The sequence below is a fragment of the Hordeum vulgare genome, chromosome 5H (assembly GCF_904849725.1).
Source record: "Hordeum vulgare subsp. vulgare chromosome 5H, MorexV3_pseudomolecules_assembly, whole genome shotgun sequence".
Taxonomy (NCBI): Eukaryota; Viridiplantae; Streptophyta; class Magnoliopsida; order Poales; family Poaceae; genus Hordeum; species Hordeum vulgare.
The window spans coordinates 569,527,216-569,544,984 of NC_058522.1; the positions used below are offsets into that span (position 1 = coordinate 569,527,216).

At 41.4% G+C, this 17,769-nt stretch overlaps 1 protein-coding gene and 1 pseudogene across 1 annotated transcript; both read left to right on the forward strand.

Annotated features, from left to right (window-relative positions):
- The first annotated feature begins 3,625 nt into the window (after positions 1-3,625).
- Positions 3,626-8,312, forward strand: LOC123399347 (BTB/POZ domain-containing protein POB1-like). Its single transcript, XM_045093767.1, has 5 exons — positions 3,626-3,924; positions 5,671-5,780; positions 5,858-5,921; positions 6,677-6,956; positions 7,075-8,312. Exons 1-5 carry the CDS (start codon positions 3,729-3,731, stop codon positions 7,910-7,912), a joined length of 1,488 nt encoding a protein of 495 aa, XP_044949702.1. The 5' UTR covers positions 3,626-3,728; the 3' UTR covers positions 7,913-8,312.
- Positions 8,313-10,585: 2,273 nt separating this feature from the next.
- LOC123399484 lies at positions 10,586-16,460 on the forward strand (annotated as a pseudogene).
- The last annotated feature ends 1,309 nt before the right edge of the window (positions 16,461-17,769 follow it).

The window sequence follows — 17,769 nt, forward strand, 5'->3', positions numbered from 1 at the left end:
AGTAAGCAAATTTTTAGAAATAATGATGAACTTTTTTTAGACAGTTTTATCAAAGCCGGCATATATGAGAGTCTAAAAATCCTTTCTCATTAGCATAGTGGAAACACAAACTTCTAACAAAATTCCATTTGTTTCTTACTACTGGCATTCCCTGCATGTTCACTCATCACTAACATGAAATGCCCTAGGTATTATGAAAACATTAGATTGTCATTTCATTTTAGTGTGTCACTTTCTTCATCTAGGCTCCAAGGTGCACACACTTAATCATGATTTTATTACTTTGGACCAACATCTTCTACAAGAATACACGGATTACATGGGATATGCATGATATTGTTGATTTTATGAAACACATATTTTGTAGTAGTATTGCTTTTTTCATAGTAGTACATGTATAATTCATTAATCAAAATGAGACATTCTGAAGTCAAAAGGGGTATTTTTTTATTTGACCATGTTATAAGGTCATCTTGACAATTTTTGGGTTCCTCAAAACTGAAAAGGTTCCTAGATATCATATGCGAGCTAGGGTTCCAGAGGTTAAGAACCTACATGAGCTAGGGTTTACCGTTGTTGCCCCACGCGTCTTGTGGAGGTTCGACAATGAGGAAACCACGACTATGGCTAAGCGAGTGAAGGCGGGAATGAACCAAAACTTCAGCTTCGTGTTCAATGCGGAGAAGTTCTCCAAGCATGGCGCCACATATAGATGTCGTCATCAAAGAGGATGCCTCGGGAGGATCTCTCCTCGACTTTGCATGACACAAGGAGTAGAAAGGTGCGTGGAGTCGTCGTCCCTACTCCCAACGCCGTTGGATGGACTTGCCTACTTGTAATTACATGCATGTTTGATGCGACTAGGTCATCAATTTATGTGTGTGTGGGGACGTTGCGCTTCATTTTCTATTGGGAAAATTTTGATTCGTTAAATGGCTATATTATGGTGGTTTAGAGTTTTACTGTGTAAATAATAGAAGGAATTCATAAGTTATGTGACCTCTATATAGGGTAAGAAAATATTCTTAGAAATTATGGTTGTGTGGACCGTGACAACAATCTTGTGTAGTGATGTTACATATCTACCGTTCATTTAATGTGCTAGTGCGGGCGCGTGCAGATTGGGATTAAACCAAGGAATAATCTATTCCCGGAAAAACCTAATGAAATCTTGCTCCTATACACCAAGAGCCACCCAAAATCACATGATCACCTTCTAATTCCACAACGAAAATAAACCTAATAAAAATGTAGCTCTATATGCCATAAAATGGAGGCCCGAGGCTGCCACAAGGTGGGGACCCGTCCAAGGCGTCAACGAAAACCTTGCTTTGGAATCCTAACCCCAATTACCAATATACCATGCGACTACAACTTGCGGTTTCTTTATTTTTATTGTAGAAAGGGCCATATATTAAATAGAATGAGCCCTTACCTTTACCTTCATTGAAGAATTCCCAGGTGTATATTGTCTTGTGCTCCCATCTTTAGTGGACTTTTGGCATTTCCATTTATAGATAGCGATATAACTGAAAAGTTCATGCTACACCTATTCTCGTCATTTCTTGTGGAGTTGCTCCTGATCCGTGCTCCATGGCTTAAGCATAGTTGTGTGGGTTAGTCTTGCTGAATTCCCTTGTGAATTACACCTACCCGTGCTCCACGTCTTGAGCTGGTTGTGTGGGGGTAGTTTTGCAGAGTTTGGATCAACGATGGCCTTAAATTGCAAGTTATAGTTGGCATCCTCCTTGTTGGGTCTTAAGTCAATGTTTTCTATTTTAGCTTCTCAGATCAAGTTACCCCATCTGGTAATCGACCCTTGGACATGAAGATTGAGCCTCCCTCTCGCACATCTCTTCCCCGAAAACAAGTCGGATCATAACTCCAAAGTTGAAACGATGACAAGATGAACATCGGTAGCACCCATAGACGGATTGCAGCCAGCGACCTCACCTATTTATCCCACCTCTCTAATTCACACTCTTCCCTTCAAGATCCGTCGTCAGCCAAGGCAGCTCTAGCAATTCCCGCTTTCTAGTGTTGCCAATGTCCAATCCAGTGGATGTCGTCATCGATCAAGTTGGAATACAACAATGATACCATGCTTCCTGACGTTTCGGGAACCAACACCAATATTGTTGTCATAGGGAACTTGTTGATGTAAGTAGGATATGTCGGGGTACTTTGGCAGATCGATCAAGGTGGGCACAAACTAGGGTTATGGTGGACATATATAGCTCTTGTTTGATGGTCCTGATGGTTAAAATCAGGGGAAAGCCAACATTCCTCAGTACATCGCCTTTGTGACATGTGGGTCAGGTGGTTAAAATACTAAGATTTTTTTTTGCATTAATGACAAACCTTATGCAAACGGTTATATAAAAACCGACTAGGATGAGGGTTTATTAAAGCCCTTCATTGTAGTAGTGTAAACAACCAAGCTTGTGACAAAATCCCAATTTTTTCGCATTCACATCTCTAAGGTATGCAATCTCAGTGGTCTTACTAAAATATGAGACTGTCATTTCATTTCAGAAAGCCACTCTCTTCGACTAAGCTACAAGATGCACTCACTTTTCATGATTTAACTATATTAATTCGGCCAACATCTTGTGCAACAATATGTGAATTACATGGTGTAAACATAATATCGTTGATTTGTGTGAAAAAACATTTTGTAACATTATCCATTTTTTGTATGTTGAGTATGATCTGCATTGGTCGGTCCAACCTTGGTTGACGCCGACTTCGTCATGTGGTCAAAATTAAAACTTCCCACGACGTGTATGGTTGGGGCAGTTGGACATGGGGAATGGAAGTTTGCAAGATGTGAGATTTGAAGTCTCATGATTGATTCAAGGACATGGGAATTCATCGGGGAAGGGGAACGGAAATTTTGTGGGTGGAACTCCGGATATCTCTTTCCACGCGAGGGCAGGTGACTGAGCCAAGGGAGAGGAGATTGGGTGGCCAAAATATTTTGAAAATGCCCCTCTAATTATTCCCATCCTCCCGCGAGAGAAGCAATGGAAACCGTGCGAAAACCAACGCAATATGCTGGAAAATCCTTGGTAATCACCGGTAATACGTTAGAAAATCCTAGCTATATACAACACGTGCATCATCCCTTCCATGCTAGATTGGGATTCTGTATCGCGGTGTTGCCAATGAATCCAAAGAGAGCAAGAGTTTGAAACTAGATGGGGAGTGCAAAGCTAACCCAGAGAAGTGTATCGTGTGTCAACTTGAGATGCTTTGTACTTTCATGAACTTTTAGTTATTACAATAGATCTGATATACTTCCTCCGTCCCATAATATAAGAGCGTTTTTATATTAGTGTAGTGTCAAAAACATTCTTATATTATGGGATGGCCAGGGAGTAGTGTTCAGCGTGGATTCTTTTTTCATGTCTTAGTTCACACCCTATCAAATTCTCACTAGAAATTCACCAAACAAGGAAATGGGACTACAAGCCTATTTCACAAGCCTATTCCCACTAGTAATTCCCAATCCCCTTCCCTAAAGACTGCCAAACACGCTGCCAAGTTACTTGTGATTCAGCCACAACATAAGGTCCTTTTCGCAATTCCGACTCTCCTCGAAACTGAAAAAGGTACGCGGGTGTAGCAAATATTTCAGATCTGATCACTGTCGCCTCAACCTCGGCGAGCTCGGGTTTTACCTTACCCCCGTCCCCGCAAAATTTCAGATCCGCCCTGTTCTGGAGATGGCGGAGAACATGGAGGGCGTTGAAGCGACGACGACGACCGCGGCGATGCTGGCGGAGGCGGGGATGCCTGGCTTCGGGCCCGACGTCGGCTACGGGTTTAACTCGGAGAAGTTCTCCAACCTGATGCTGGAGATAGAGGTCCTCGCCGGCGGCAGATCTGGCCCCGACTCGGTGAGCAACAACCAGGAGAAAGGTGCGTAGACCCTCCCCTACTTCCGATCCAAACCTCTCCCCTTATTACTTCCCTCTTCTCGCCATTAATCAACTTACTATGTAGGCATATTTGATTGACGCGATTTGAACCTTGATCTGTGCGTGTGCAGAATTACTGCGCTTGATCTGGGATGCTTGGGCTAATTTCGTTTCTTGATGTGTCTCAGGCTGACCCTCTACCGAAGTGGTTTTAGGGTTTTAGGGGAGCGTCTAACTGCGTAAGCAATAGAGAGTATTCATAGGTTCTGTGTTGTGAGTGAGCTGATGTTGTGTACATGTAATAGCTACTCCCTCCGGACCGGCATAATGGAGTGCCAACGACAAAGTAACCAAGGACGCGCGCACCGCGGCAATATGCCTCTTTAATGAAGCTGTAATTATGCCGTTCGTTTAGTGTGCTATATATAGTATATGTGCGTGTGGATGAGAGTTAAGGCTGGGCGATGATTCCCCTTCCAGCAACGGCTCTGTCCGCCTGCGTCCGAGGAATTGAATGAGGAAATGGCACAGTGTCGATCGCTGGCCTTTTATACTGGTCTCCACGTGTTTTTTCCTCTCTGACGCCATATAGCGCAAGGTCTGGAGGGTTTATCTGACATTGATAGTTTTGCTGGCGTAATCAAACTCAATTTTTCTGAGATAAGTATAGTTAACATATAAACATTATTTTTTGATGGGATTTTTTTTCCGGAGCAGACGTAGACTTGTAGTCCCATTCCCTTGTGTTTAGCAGTCTTATTATGATAGACTTCAACTCCCATTCAGAAACATTGTTTTCTGAACTGGGAGAAAGTCAAAAAATCTGTCAATTATTGTTATGTTTCTGAATGTAGCCAAAAAAGAGAGAGAGGAAGAACATATTAGTACCAAACGTGTTAATTGACTAAGGATGCCTACTGTTTCATGACTTGGTCTTTTGTAAATGTTGATTTTATGAGAAAAACATGATTTCTAGGAGAGGAGGTTTTCGAGGGAAGAGCTCCATAAAACTTAAGAACTTTCCAATCTCCACAGCCATATCCTGTACAACATACATATATATATGTGTGTGTGTGTAAGGTCAATTAGTCTACTCGATAACCACTTATTATGTTTAATAGCACAAATACCTACTGTATATATATTTTCGTGTGAGGTCTTACATCATGAAATTTTTTTCTGGGCTAATCAACATCAGGCTGTGATGCAACAAAATGTATAGTCAAATAATTCATGTACGGTGGTGTTCAAACAATATCAATCCCCTTGTCCCCGCTAATGTAAAATAAAATCAATCTGCAACTGATACTTGTCATTCAAGATGTTATTCAAGATGAAACCTAAGTTCTACTACTTGTCATTTGTGCAATTTTGGGTTTTGAAATTCCAATCTTCACAATTCTTGGGCAATCTTTTGAAGCTTTTCCGAAGGCGCACTGCCTAAGTTTGGCTGATAAAGTTATGGGAAAATTCATGTAGGATCATTGGGATAACTTCTATCATCACTTTGCTAAGTGAGCTACAACCATGCTTAGAAATGAATCTGCACTCTTGACCGTTAGATTTTTCTGATAATATTTTAACCATTTTACTATATCTCTGAAGATTGATTGAATGAATCTGCACACTTGAACACAATGTTCCAAGAATTTTAAGTTTTTAGCAGATGAAAATATGTCTAATGGTTGCTGTGTACCTTTTACTATTCCTATTTATCTTGTATTTCATTGATTTTAGTATTTTGCAGCTGATAAAGGACAGGCAATTGACTCTTCCTCAACAAGGGCAGTTTTAACAGTAAAGACCCTTTATATCAATTCATTGATTCTTGCTGGAAGAAGTCCTTTCTTTCTAAAGGTAATTTTCTTAACTATATGTGAAATGTATTTTTTGTGTAGTCAGTTCATGTTTCTAATAAGCTTCATGTTTCTTAGCTTTTCACAAATGGCATGAAAGAATCTAATGAGACGCATCCAAGAATTAGTATTGCTGATTCAGGTAATATTATAGCCTAAATGTAACATTCTTCCTCTTATATTTTATTATAATTTGATATTGTGGGGTTGTGTTAGCACTTATATTTTTTTAATAAAAACATGATTATTTATGGTAAATGAAATATTATGTTTTGTAGTTTCTGCCAATTAATTGGAAAGTTAAGGAGACTTCACACGAACTTTCCTGACTGCATGTTTCTACTTTCTTCAAATTACCGAAGACCTTTTCTTTATTGAAGTTGATAATTAATTGTATTGATCCAATTTCGTTTGGTAATTCAAACTCGTAGCATGGACCACGAACCACTCTAGTGGTAGCGGTAACCAGCACTATATACGGTGCACTACCTGAATATCACTAATGCGCATCATCTCTTTTAATCATCGCTATTGCCAATTTGTGGATTGATTAAGTCTCTCTTAAGCAGGGACTAACTCTTACAACTCTCTCTGTAATATTCAAATATGAGGTACTTTGCAATGTCAAACTTAGTTTATGAGTGGAACTGATTGTATTGAATAGCTGAGATCGTTTGGATTACGCCAACTCCTACGTTTTCTATGGTAGATACAATTTTTCCGTCATTGTAAAAGGTTAATCTCTCATGGAGCTTTCCTTAATACTGCAAGTCAATAGACAACTTAAACAATTATTTAGGGTTTAAATGAGCCTCCCCCTCCTACTTATTTTCTGTAGTGTTCTCTTAATCCATGGTTGATATTGTGTTTTTTCTGTTTTCATTCTACTTGGAACAGAGGAAAATGCCCTTATGGAGCTTCTAAGATTCATGTATAGTGGAAAGTTGACAACAATTGAGCCCACTCTTCTGCTCGACATCTTGATGGCTGCCGATAAATTTGAGGTTCTTTCTTGCATGAGTCACTGCAGTCAGTTGCTCACAAGCCTGCCTATGACCACAGATTCTGCATTGCTATACCTAGACCATCCTTGCTCCTCTCTAATTGCTGCTGAAGTTCAGAGTGTAGTACGTGTAGCCAAGGAATTCCTTGCTGATAAATACAAGGATTTTCATAAGTAAGTGATACCCATTTGATGGACGGACCAATCTTTTTTTTCATTTCTGCAAAAATGTAGACATTGATGTCATCATATCGTGTATGTAGTGTACTCATGGCAAATTGCCTCATTTCAGGTTCGAAGCTGAAGTGCTGAACATCTCTCTTGTTGGGATTGAGGCCATCTTTTCGAGTACTGACCTGATGTTACTATCTGAAGATGAGGCATATTACTTCTTGCTCAAGTGGGTCCGTCGGCGATACCCAGAATTGGAGGAAAGACGGAAGATCTGGAGTTGTCGTTTACTTCCGCTGGTACGCTTCAGTCATATGACGGGTCTGTCACTTCAGAGGATCCTAGCATGCACTGATGATGATATAGTCCATGAGCAAGTAGCAAAACGTATTGCTGAGGTACTTCTATACAAAGCTTACCCAACACAGATGGAAGGTACTCTTGCAGCAGAAGTAGCAACCCATCACCAATTTGCTGAGCGAACTTATGAGTTGAAGGCCGTGAAAGTTGTTGCATTCGATCGACCCTGCCGACAGGTTACAGTTTACATGGATCTGAAGCGTGACGAGTGCTCCCAACTCTTCTCAACAGGAAATATAGCCTCGGACTGGTTTGGTCTTGGAGGGCAGAAATACTGTCTCCTGCCACACTGTACATTGGATGAGCAAACTAACTTCTACACCTTTGGCCTCTGGATAGTGACCATTGGGGAGCCGACAGACTCTGTCTGTTTGACAGTAGATATTCAGATTGCAGTAAGGACAAAGCCGCTAGGAAACTTTGTGAGCATGTTAGAGTACAGGCACGAATTTACAGGTGATGATTGGACGGCAGGATGCAATGATCTTTTTGGAATTCCATGGTCGACGTTCATTGATGATGACACCCTCTTCATTGATGATGTGTTACACTTGGCGGCTATTCTAACTCTTGTGGAGCAACCCGAGTTGCAGATATGATGATATCTCAGTTGTAGTCTCAGATTTTCTGGGCTCCTGAATGATGCAAGGAATTGGTGGATGTTCTTGCAATGAAAGTTAACTATATGTGGCGCTGTGGATTTCTGCTTCGTTGAGCTGCGTGCAGCTGCGGTCCGGAAGTTTGACCCCTCCCTGGGCATGGCATTGAACAGACTAGCTGAATTGTGTGTTGTTGTTGGTCGGTTGTTAGTAACATATATGTGTTTGTGTGCTTGACTTTGTATGTTTTATGTTTGTTGTATCATGCTGTTGATGTGGTGAAACATTGTCTGTGCTGGTCATTCTCTTGTAGTGGATTTGTTGGATACATGCTGGCTGTTGTAACTTGTAAGTGTGACAAATTTCAATGGGATCTCAGTTATATACTTATACTTTCGGATATTGTTGTTGGTTTGTTGTGATGTTCAATTGGTTCTTACAGACAATTAATGCATGGTACGGTCTCCTTTAGTTATTGTGTTTCCTGTGTTGGAATGTTTGGGAGAGTGGATTTTCAGCTCCCGGGTGCCTAGGCACCTTCTATGAACAGTAAAATCAAAAGAAATAGAAAACAAAATAAAAAAATCTGAAACTTTGCAGCATCAAAGATGATGAAAAGTTTGTAGGTGTTTGCAAGTTTTCATGTCAAAAAACTATTCGAGGAGCTCTACACACGGAAAATATTTCAATGCTTGAAGTTTTGAGCACTTTTTAGCTGTAATCTGAAACTTGTTTGTACATCTTTCTCTACATGATATTTTGACATGAAAACTTGTAGGAACCTACAAAGTTTGATCATCGTTGATGCTGCAAAGTTTCAGATTTTTTTGATTTTGTTTTCTATTTTTTTTATTTTACTGTTCATAAAGGGTGCCTAGGCACCCGGGAGCTATCACACATTTCTCAATGTTTGGTGCCTGGATGATGTAGGTAGATTTTGCTTGTTCTGCTTCCTTCGAGCGTGACGAGCTTCTGGCCATTCATGGTGGAAGCGAGGTCGGCTTTCAGCATCCATGGGCTCCAAAAACTTGAGCGTTTATCTTTCCAAAAAACGCTAGTATTCCTTTCTGAAAGTGGCTCAGGCTAGCTGACCCTCTATCAAAGTGGTTTTAGGGTTTAGCATAACGTGTAATAAACAATGCAATAGAGAGAATCCATAAGTTATGTGCTGTGCATGATTGGGATGTTGTGTCTATGTAAGAGTCACTCCCTCCGGTCCGGTATATAGGGCGGGAGGAAATATCCCCCGTAACCAAGCCATGCGCACCACGGCAATACACCTCTTTAAATGACACCCCGAATCTGTTATCTGTTTATTAATGCGCTAATTTGTGCGCGTGCGAGTGAGAGTTAAGGCTGAGTGAAAAATCTGTTCTCTGGAACAGATTTGTGCACCCGCGTCAGTGGAGGAACGTCACACGATCACTGGCCTTCTACGAGTTATTTTCTCTGGCCCATATGAGGGGGTCTCTGTCTCTGACATTGATAGCTGTGCATGCTCACTTATGCGAACTCAATTTTGTAGAGAAATGTAACCAATGAACATTAGTTTTGAACTGGAGATGGTACATTATCCACACACCAAATCTGCCAATTATTATGTTTCTGAATGTTTCCCAGAAAAGGAAGAACATATTATTACTAAATATGGTAGTGCTTGATTGACTATGGATTTGTATTTGGAACGCTGGAAAAAATATTTCATGGCTTCATAATTCTATTTCATACGTTAGTAATATGATCCTTTATATTTGGAGAGTAGATGTGGAGAGAAGAATTACATAAAACTTTAGAACTCTGCAGTTTCAAGCATGTAATATGTCAATTAGGTTGCTTGACAACCCTCTGATGTTTAAGTATTACAGATACATGTTGTATATATTATAGGTTTTCACCTGAGGTCTCTTGGTGGAAATGTATGATAAAAATGACAATGAAATTTGGGCTCAACTAAATCAACATCAAACTTATTCAGAGAAAACAACAGTGTCCCTACATATGACAATGATGCCACAATATTTAGTCCACATTTTGATGTAACAGTTCTGTTAACATATTTTTTTTCAATATTCCTTCTCTATGCATTCCGCAAACATAAAATAAGATCAATCCACTGCAATTGAGACTAGCGTCAGGACAGTGGAAGTGCTCAGTGATGCAATTCTGAAATTTTGGAAAGAAACGTTATTCCAGCTGAAACCTGAACTTCCACTACTTGTTGTGCTTCTTGAATTGTGGGTTTTGAAATTCTTGGTCAAGCTTCTGAAACCTTTCAAAAGGCATAGTGTAAGTTGGCTTTTGACAAATAATTATCTGATAAAGTTATACGAAATTCCTGTGGGATCATTGGGATAACACCTCTGTGATCATTTTGCTGGGTGAGCTACAAGCATGCTTGCTGCCTGCAGTAAATGACCCTTCAATCTTTGTGATAATTTTAACCATTTTATCATATATCTGAAGATTGACTAAATGAATCTGCACCATTGAACAGAATGTTCCCAGCATTTGAACAGAAGAAAACCTATCTAATGGTTGCTCTGTACATTTTATTTTTCCTAGTTGTCTAGTATCTCATTGATCTTGGTATTGCAGCTGATGAAGGACAGAGTATTGACTATTGACTCTTCCTCAACCATGGCAGGCAAACCATTTTCAGCAGTAGATGCCCTTCATATAAATTCAGCGATTCTTGGTGCAAGAAGTCCTTTCTTTCTAAAGGTAATTTTCAAAACCATGTAAAATGTATTTGTTGCGTAGTCACTGGAGTTTCTAATAACCGTCATGTTTCTTAGCTTTTCACAAATGACATGAAAGAATCTGATGAGTCCACATCCAAAAATTAGGATTGCCGATTCAGGTAATATTATAGCTTAACTGTAACAGTCTTCCTCTTATATTTCATTCCAATTCTTTATTGTGGTTGTGTTACCGTCTATATATTTTAATTTAAAACCTTGATTATTTGTGGTAAATAAATATTATGTTTTTTAGTTTCTACCACCTGCAGGACTAGTTACGGAGACTTCACACACACATTCCCAGGTTAATATTCGCACTGTCTTAAAATTACTAAAGAACTTCCCTTTATTGAGGTTCATAATTAATCGTACAGTAACTAATTTCATTTCATAATTCAAACTTGTAGTGTGGATTGTGAAGCAATCAGCGGTGGCGGTAGGTAACCAGTACTAATTGGCTATCTTATACAATATTGAATGGTTGAGATCGTTTGGATTCCACCATGGTTTTTTTTGGGGCGAGATTTTCAGAAACCGGTTCAAAAACCAGAAATTCCGGCGGCCCCTGAAAAATATAGATACCGCACGAAAATTTCAAACATTATGAATTCAAACATTCCAATTAAGGTTAAATGGCATCGGCTATGGCATAATTTGCAAATACTGAAGCTTGGCCGGTTGGACATACTCTTTCTCTAGGTCCCGTGTGATCGAGGGTCGAGTCATTATTTTTTTTAGCTGCTCGACATTCTCTGGGACAAAAAAGATTAGTTGGGTGCTACGGTCAAGTATCAAGCTCGCATCCTGTGGGTTCATGTGATGCATGGTGACCAATAGAGCAAGGGACAACTTGAGTAGTTTTCTGGTTAAACAAATTATATTTTGATGTTTATTTATTTTTAATTCAAAATTTGTTTGAATATTTCGGATGAAAAGACACCGAAATTTGCTAGATTTTTCAGAAACAAGCCCTTCCGGTCCGACCCCAAAAAATCACGGGATCGAAAAAAAAACTTTGGATTCCACCAACTCATACTTTTTTAATTATAGTAGATATAATTTTTCCATGTTTGGAAAAGGTTAATCCAAGGAGCTTTTCGTACTGTTTTTTGTACTGCTCTCTTAATTGTTGTACCTTTACTGTTTTCATTCTACTTGGAACAGAGGAAAATGCTCTTATGGAGCTTCTATGATTCATGTACAGTGGAAATCTGACAACAATTGAGCCCATTGTTCTGCTCGACATCTTAGTGGCTGCTGACAAATTTGAGGTCCCTGCTTGCATGAGGTACTGCAGTCAGTTACTCACAAGCATGCCTATGACCACAGAATCTGCACTGCTATACCTAGACTATCCATGCTCCATTTTAATGGCTGCTGAAGTTCAGTGTTTATTACATGCAGCCAAGGAATTCCTTGCCAATAAATACAAGGATTTTCTTAAGTAGGTGATCACTATTTTATGGAGCAATGGTTTTTTCTTTTATTTTCGGAGAAAATGTAGGCATTGATCTCATTATATCGTGTATATGTCACTCATAGCATGGTTTATCTCATTTCAGGTTCCAAGATGAACTGATGAACATCTCTCTTGTTGGGATTGAAGCCATCTTTTCGAGCACTGACCTACACGTGCTATGTGAAGATGTGGTTTATTACTTCTTGCTCAACTGACCTACACGTGCTATGTGAAGACGCAGGATCTTGAGTTATCGTTTACTTCCACTGGTACGCTTCAGTAATATGAGCTGTGGTCCACTGTGGAAAGTCCTAACATGTGATGATGTTGATATAGACCATGAGCACATAACTAAGCGTATTGCTGAGGTACTTCTACACAAAGCTTACCCATACCAGATCATGGAAGGTGCTCTTGCAGCAGACGTGACAACCAGTTGGCAATTTGCTGAGCGAGCTTACTTCTTCAAACTTGTGAGAGTGGTTGCGTTTAATCAACCCTACCCACAGGTTACAGTTTACATGGCTCTAAAGCGTGATGAGTGTTCCCGACTCTTCCCATCAGGAGGTATGCTCCCAAATGCTCCTTCTCGCAGGGCACAAATTCTTTCTCATGGCAAACTGTAAAATGGCTGAGCAGGCAACATCGTACAGCTTTGCCTTCTGGTTAAATACTTTTGATGGGCCGCCAGGCTCAATATGTTTAGATATTAAGTTTTGTGCAAGCACGTTCACGTCTAAGGGCAGCAAGACCGTCCTCATTAGCTCTAACCTTGCAAGCTCCCCATGTATATGATGGGGATGTACATCTTGCCCGAAGGTGTGCATAGCGCCTTTGACAAGGAGCTGTCTAGGTTCTTCTGGCACGCAGGGGATGGTCGACCCAAATACCATATGGTGAAGTCAGGGGCGGACCCAGGACAAAAATGACCCGGGGTCCCATGTCTATCACATATATGTGGATAACAAGTCATAATATAGATAAAAGTAATATATTTAACGGTGTAATATATATAGAATATGATATGACCATGGATATGATCGTCAAAGGTCCAAAATAAACAGTTCACTCAAAATATTAGTTGATTGCTGGGAATTAAACAATGAAGGGGAATTAAAGTGTCCAAATTATGAATAAAGTATAACTGATGACGAGAAAATGCATCATAGATCCTGATTGCCTACAAATAAAAAAAGCCACTTAGCAACATATTAATTACAGCTGTGTAATAAAGAAGTTAAAGCCATTACCTTGCTAAAATGGTTTCCTACGTTCTTTCATGTCCTCAGACCGACCAATCACTACATCATTAGTAACCTTCCTCATTTCTCTTTTCTCCACATAACAAATAAGGTTGTACTTCAATGCGGCGTCACCAAGACGACTGCACAAATATGTCTTCACAATTCTCATAGCTGAAAAAGATCTCTCAACTGTAGCCGTGGCAACTGGCAATACTAGTGCTAGCTTCAAAAGGCGATAAACCAAGGGATATACAATATGTTTCCTTGTATCCACCATTTTTGAGAGAGCTCACAAATATTACTTAAACCAAAGAAACGATCATCTGCTCGGACATCAGCAATGTAAAGATGAATGTGATGTCTAAGGTCCCTGAGTTCTCCATCATCAAAATCTTTTGGATAAAGTTTGGCTAGACTCATCAAATGCTCTAAGTTAAAATCACAAAATGATTCATGTGGCTCATTGAAACGGTTACCAAGTTTTTGAAGCAGCCAATCAATAACATCATTAAAACAATCCACTTCATAATGATGCCTATTAGTGATAACTGATTTTGCCCGTGGCTTCTTTGGATTCACATATTGGTCTACCATTTCCCCAATTGATATCTTCTTCAACTTGAATTGAATTCCTTGTATTATTGGTAGAACTAGATTCAGGTGTTGAGGAATCATTTTGTCCAGGTGGTGATGGCGAGGCTGGGACGTCAATCTGTGGCGGGATCGAGGCATCATTCTGATTATCTTCGTGTGATGGACCTTCATCTTGCACTATGATTTTCCTTTTTTTTAGAAACCTATCCATAAACTAAGCTTCTCCTGCAATTTGTAATTATTTAGATAATCATCTATTTCTTCACAAAAGGGAAAAACTAGGAATCAAGTGTATAATTATTCAGGGGATTGCAAGTAAAATACAACGTACTTGACATGTTGCTGCCTTGCCGCTGCTTCCGGCAGTAGTAATTTGTAATCTCCTAAGTATTGTAGTATTATTCTCCACTAACCATTACAAAAGACAAATAGTCCAATAGCTAATACAGTTAAAATTTGTTGTCTTATCCAGTAGCACCAATTCCTAGGGTTAGAGAGACAAAGTAAGAACTACAACAGAATTTACGAATTGAAATAGGGACAGACATACTGCGAATTGGGTCTAATGCAACATACCTTTACTGATATTGAATGAATTGGGACGATCTGACGAACTAGATTATCAGGCTAGGGCGGCGAGGCAACAGGCCAAAGCGCAGCGCCGCAGCGGCCGAGCGGCGAGAGATGCAAGCCCCTGGAGAGACGAACAGGCAGGCAGACAGTACGTACAGATGAATCCTACATATGAATGTACAGATGAATCCTACAGGCTACAGATCGATTCACGATTCTGATGTACCAGTACTACATTGGTCTGGGCGTCTGGCCGAGCGGCGATCGATGCGCAGGTGTACGTACAGATCGATTCTAATGTACTACCTTGGTCTGGGTCTGGGCTTAGTTAGCTAGTTGTGGCCTTTTGGTCTGTACAGGTGTCCCATTACGAATTTTAGGGGTGTCTACGTCCTCCTGAGCTCTATATGTATAAGGTAAGTCAGTTTTTTACCCGGTGTCATGGGCTACCTGCTGGGCTAACGTGGGCTCGCCCCTAGGTGAAGTGGGCCGAAATCTGCCTGCCGAAGGACCGAGGGGGCTTGGGCATCCCTGCGTCTCTCCGCATGAACGTAGCCCTCATGCTTCGTTGGGTGTGGCGGATCCTGCAGGGAGATGGGGGTTTGTGGCTACAGCTGATTGAGGCCAAGTACTTGCAGGGTAGACCCCTCTTGGCCTGCTCGCACTCGGCTGGGTCTCAGTTTTGAAAATCTATCCAGGACATCAAGGACGATATTAGGTTGGGTTTGCGGTTCTCGGTGGGCAATGGGTCTGGGACCCAGTTTTGTTGGACCCTTGGCTTGCTGGAGAACCTTTGCGCTTGCGGTTTCCAAGGCTCTTTGCTATTCGTGACGACCCAGCTGTCCTTGTCTCCGCGGCTGCTTTGGAGGAATGGCATTTGGGGTTCCGTCGCTCCCTCGGACCAACCGAGGTCCAGGAATGGGATGTCTTGAAGGAAGTGGTCCCTCTCCCGGATTCTTCGGTCAATGACAGTGTTTCTTGGAGTCTTTCTCCTTCGGGAGAATTCTCCGTTAGTTCGGCTTATCAGACGCTCTGTCGGGTTCCGGTCCTTTCGTGGCTATCCCCACTTTGGAAGGCACCGATGCCCCTGAAGATCAAGATTTTCGTTTTCCAGCTTCTCCTCGACCATCTGCCTTCGGGGACCGAGGTGCTGAAATGTCATGGTCCGGGTAACAGCACCTGTCCCCTGTGCCACGTCCCGGAGACAGGAACTCACATTCTATTCTCCTGCGTCGCGGCACGGGCCCTTTGGTGCTTTGTGCGCGAGGCTCTAGGACCGGAGTGGGAGGCTCATCATCTTGCAGAGTTTTTGCAGGTAAGGGCCACCCAAGTTGGCCGTAAGCGCCGATTGTTTTGGCTGGTCTTCGTAAATATGATGTGGTCTCTTTGGACTACTCGCAACAAAATGATGATTGAGCGCGTGTTTCAGTGACATGCATCTGACTCGTTCTTCAAATTCCTTGCCTTCTTGCAGCTCTGGCATCCGCTCGCTAGGCCCCGAGACCGTGACCGGCTTCAGCGCTATCTGGACGTGCTGCTGACGTCCGTCCAACGGCTCTCCGTCCGTTCGCCTGCCTCTTAGCTTGCCCCTATGGTGGTATTGTATGTTTCTTTTTCTTTCTTTTGGGCGTGACTGTTGTGGCCCGAGTAATTTTATGTTTTTTCACTCTGTTAGGTTGTGGCTGTATGGATGCTGAAATATTTGCTTTATATATAAAATGGGACGAAAGCCTGTTTTCGAGACAAAGTGGTTTGCAAAATTTGTGAGGAAGTACGGATATAAGAACACTATGACTGGTGATTGGTTGCAGGGATGCGGTGATCTTTTTGGAATGCCATGGTCGATGTTCATTGCTGACGATAGCCTCTTCATCGATGGTGTGCTACATCTGAGAGCTGACTTGACTCTGGTGGAGCAGCCTGAATTACAGACGTGATGATGATATCTCACTCAGCAGAGTTGGGTCGTGTCTTGTGTGCAGTATCAGACGCTTCAGTGGTGAATTTTAGTTTCAGCCCCGGGCAATGAACAGGGTAGCTTATGTGGGCAATCCTGTGTGTTGTCGACCGGCTGCTACCTTCGTATGTTGTTGTATGTGTGTGTTTGTGTACGTGCTGCCTTTCTATGTTGTTGCATGTTGTATCATAAAGTCTATGTGGAGAAACTTTCTCTGCGCTGGTCGTTGTCTTGTAACCGATCTGTTGGATCCATGCTGCAGTTGTGAGTCTGACAAATTTTAATGGAATTTCAGTTATAGTTTTGGATAGGGCAGTCCTCTGTGCCGGTGCGCAGGCCGAATCGTTCAGCCGGTCGCGTGTGGGCCGCCTGATCCGCCAGCTGTACGCAGGCCGCATTGTTAGATCTCCATGCAGCATTATTCTCTCGATGCAATAAATTTCGTCCACGATGCAGCAATTTTCGTTCATGGTTGCAATAAAAATCTAGTTGTAGCAAAAACAATATCAATGTGGTCGTAATAAAAAAAACGAAGCTGATGATGCGTGATAGCAAAACAAAAAAGGGTTGTAGCAAAACAATCCGGTGAACTCGGGTTGCAACTCTGACGAACGTGGATGCAACTTTTTTAGTGAACGGTTGCAGCAAAAAATGATATCGGTTGTAGCAAAAATTAACACGGTTATAGCAAAAGTAAAAACACCGATTGTAATAAAAAATTCGACGAACTGGAGTTGCAACCAAACGTATATACAGCTTTTTACTGGACAAATGTAGCAAATAAAAAATGATTGTAGCAAATATGAACACTGATTGCAACAAATTTAGATGAAAAAAGTTGCATGCCTAATCAGCTGTGTGCGCGGGTCGCGTGCGGCCGGCCGAACGGTTAGGCCGGCGCACCGGCCACAAACGTTTACCTTTTCGATATTGTTGCTTGGCTGGGCATATGGGAAGTGTGGGCCTTTGGGTCAATGCTTGGTGCGGTCTTGTATAGCTATTTTTTTGCCTGTGCTGGAATGTTTGCTGCCTGAATGTGAACGATGTAAGCAGATTGCACTTGTTCAGCTGGAAGCATTGGAGCATGATGAGCTTGGCCATTTGTTGCGGAAGCGAGGTCGACGTCCAGTGCTAGACGTCACACTATAGTTGGCTGCACAAAACTTAAGAGAGTTGAATACTGGCTTCATCTGGCTTATTATTCCCAAATTCCTTAATACATAGTTGGTTTTCTAGAAATCAAGTTTCTTAAGCTTTGACAAAATTTATAGAGAGAAACTTCTAACAAA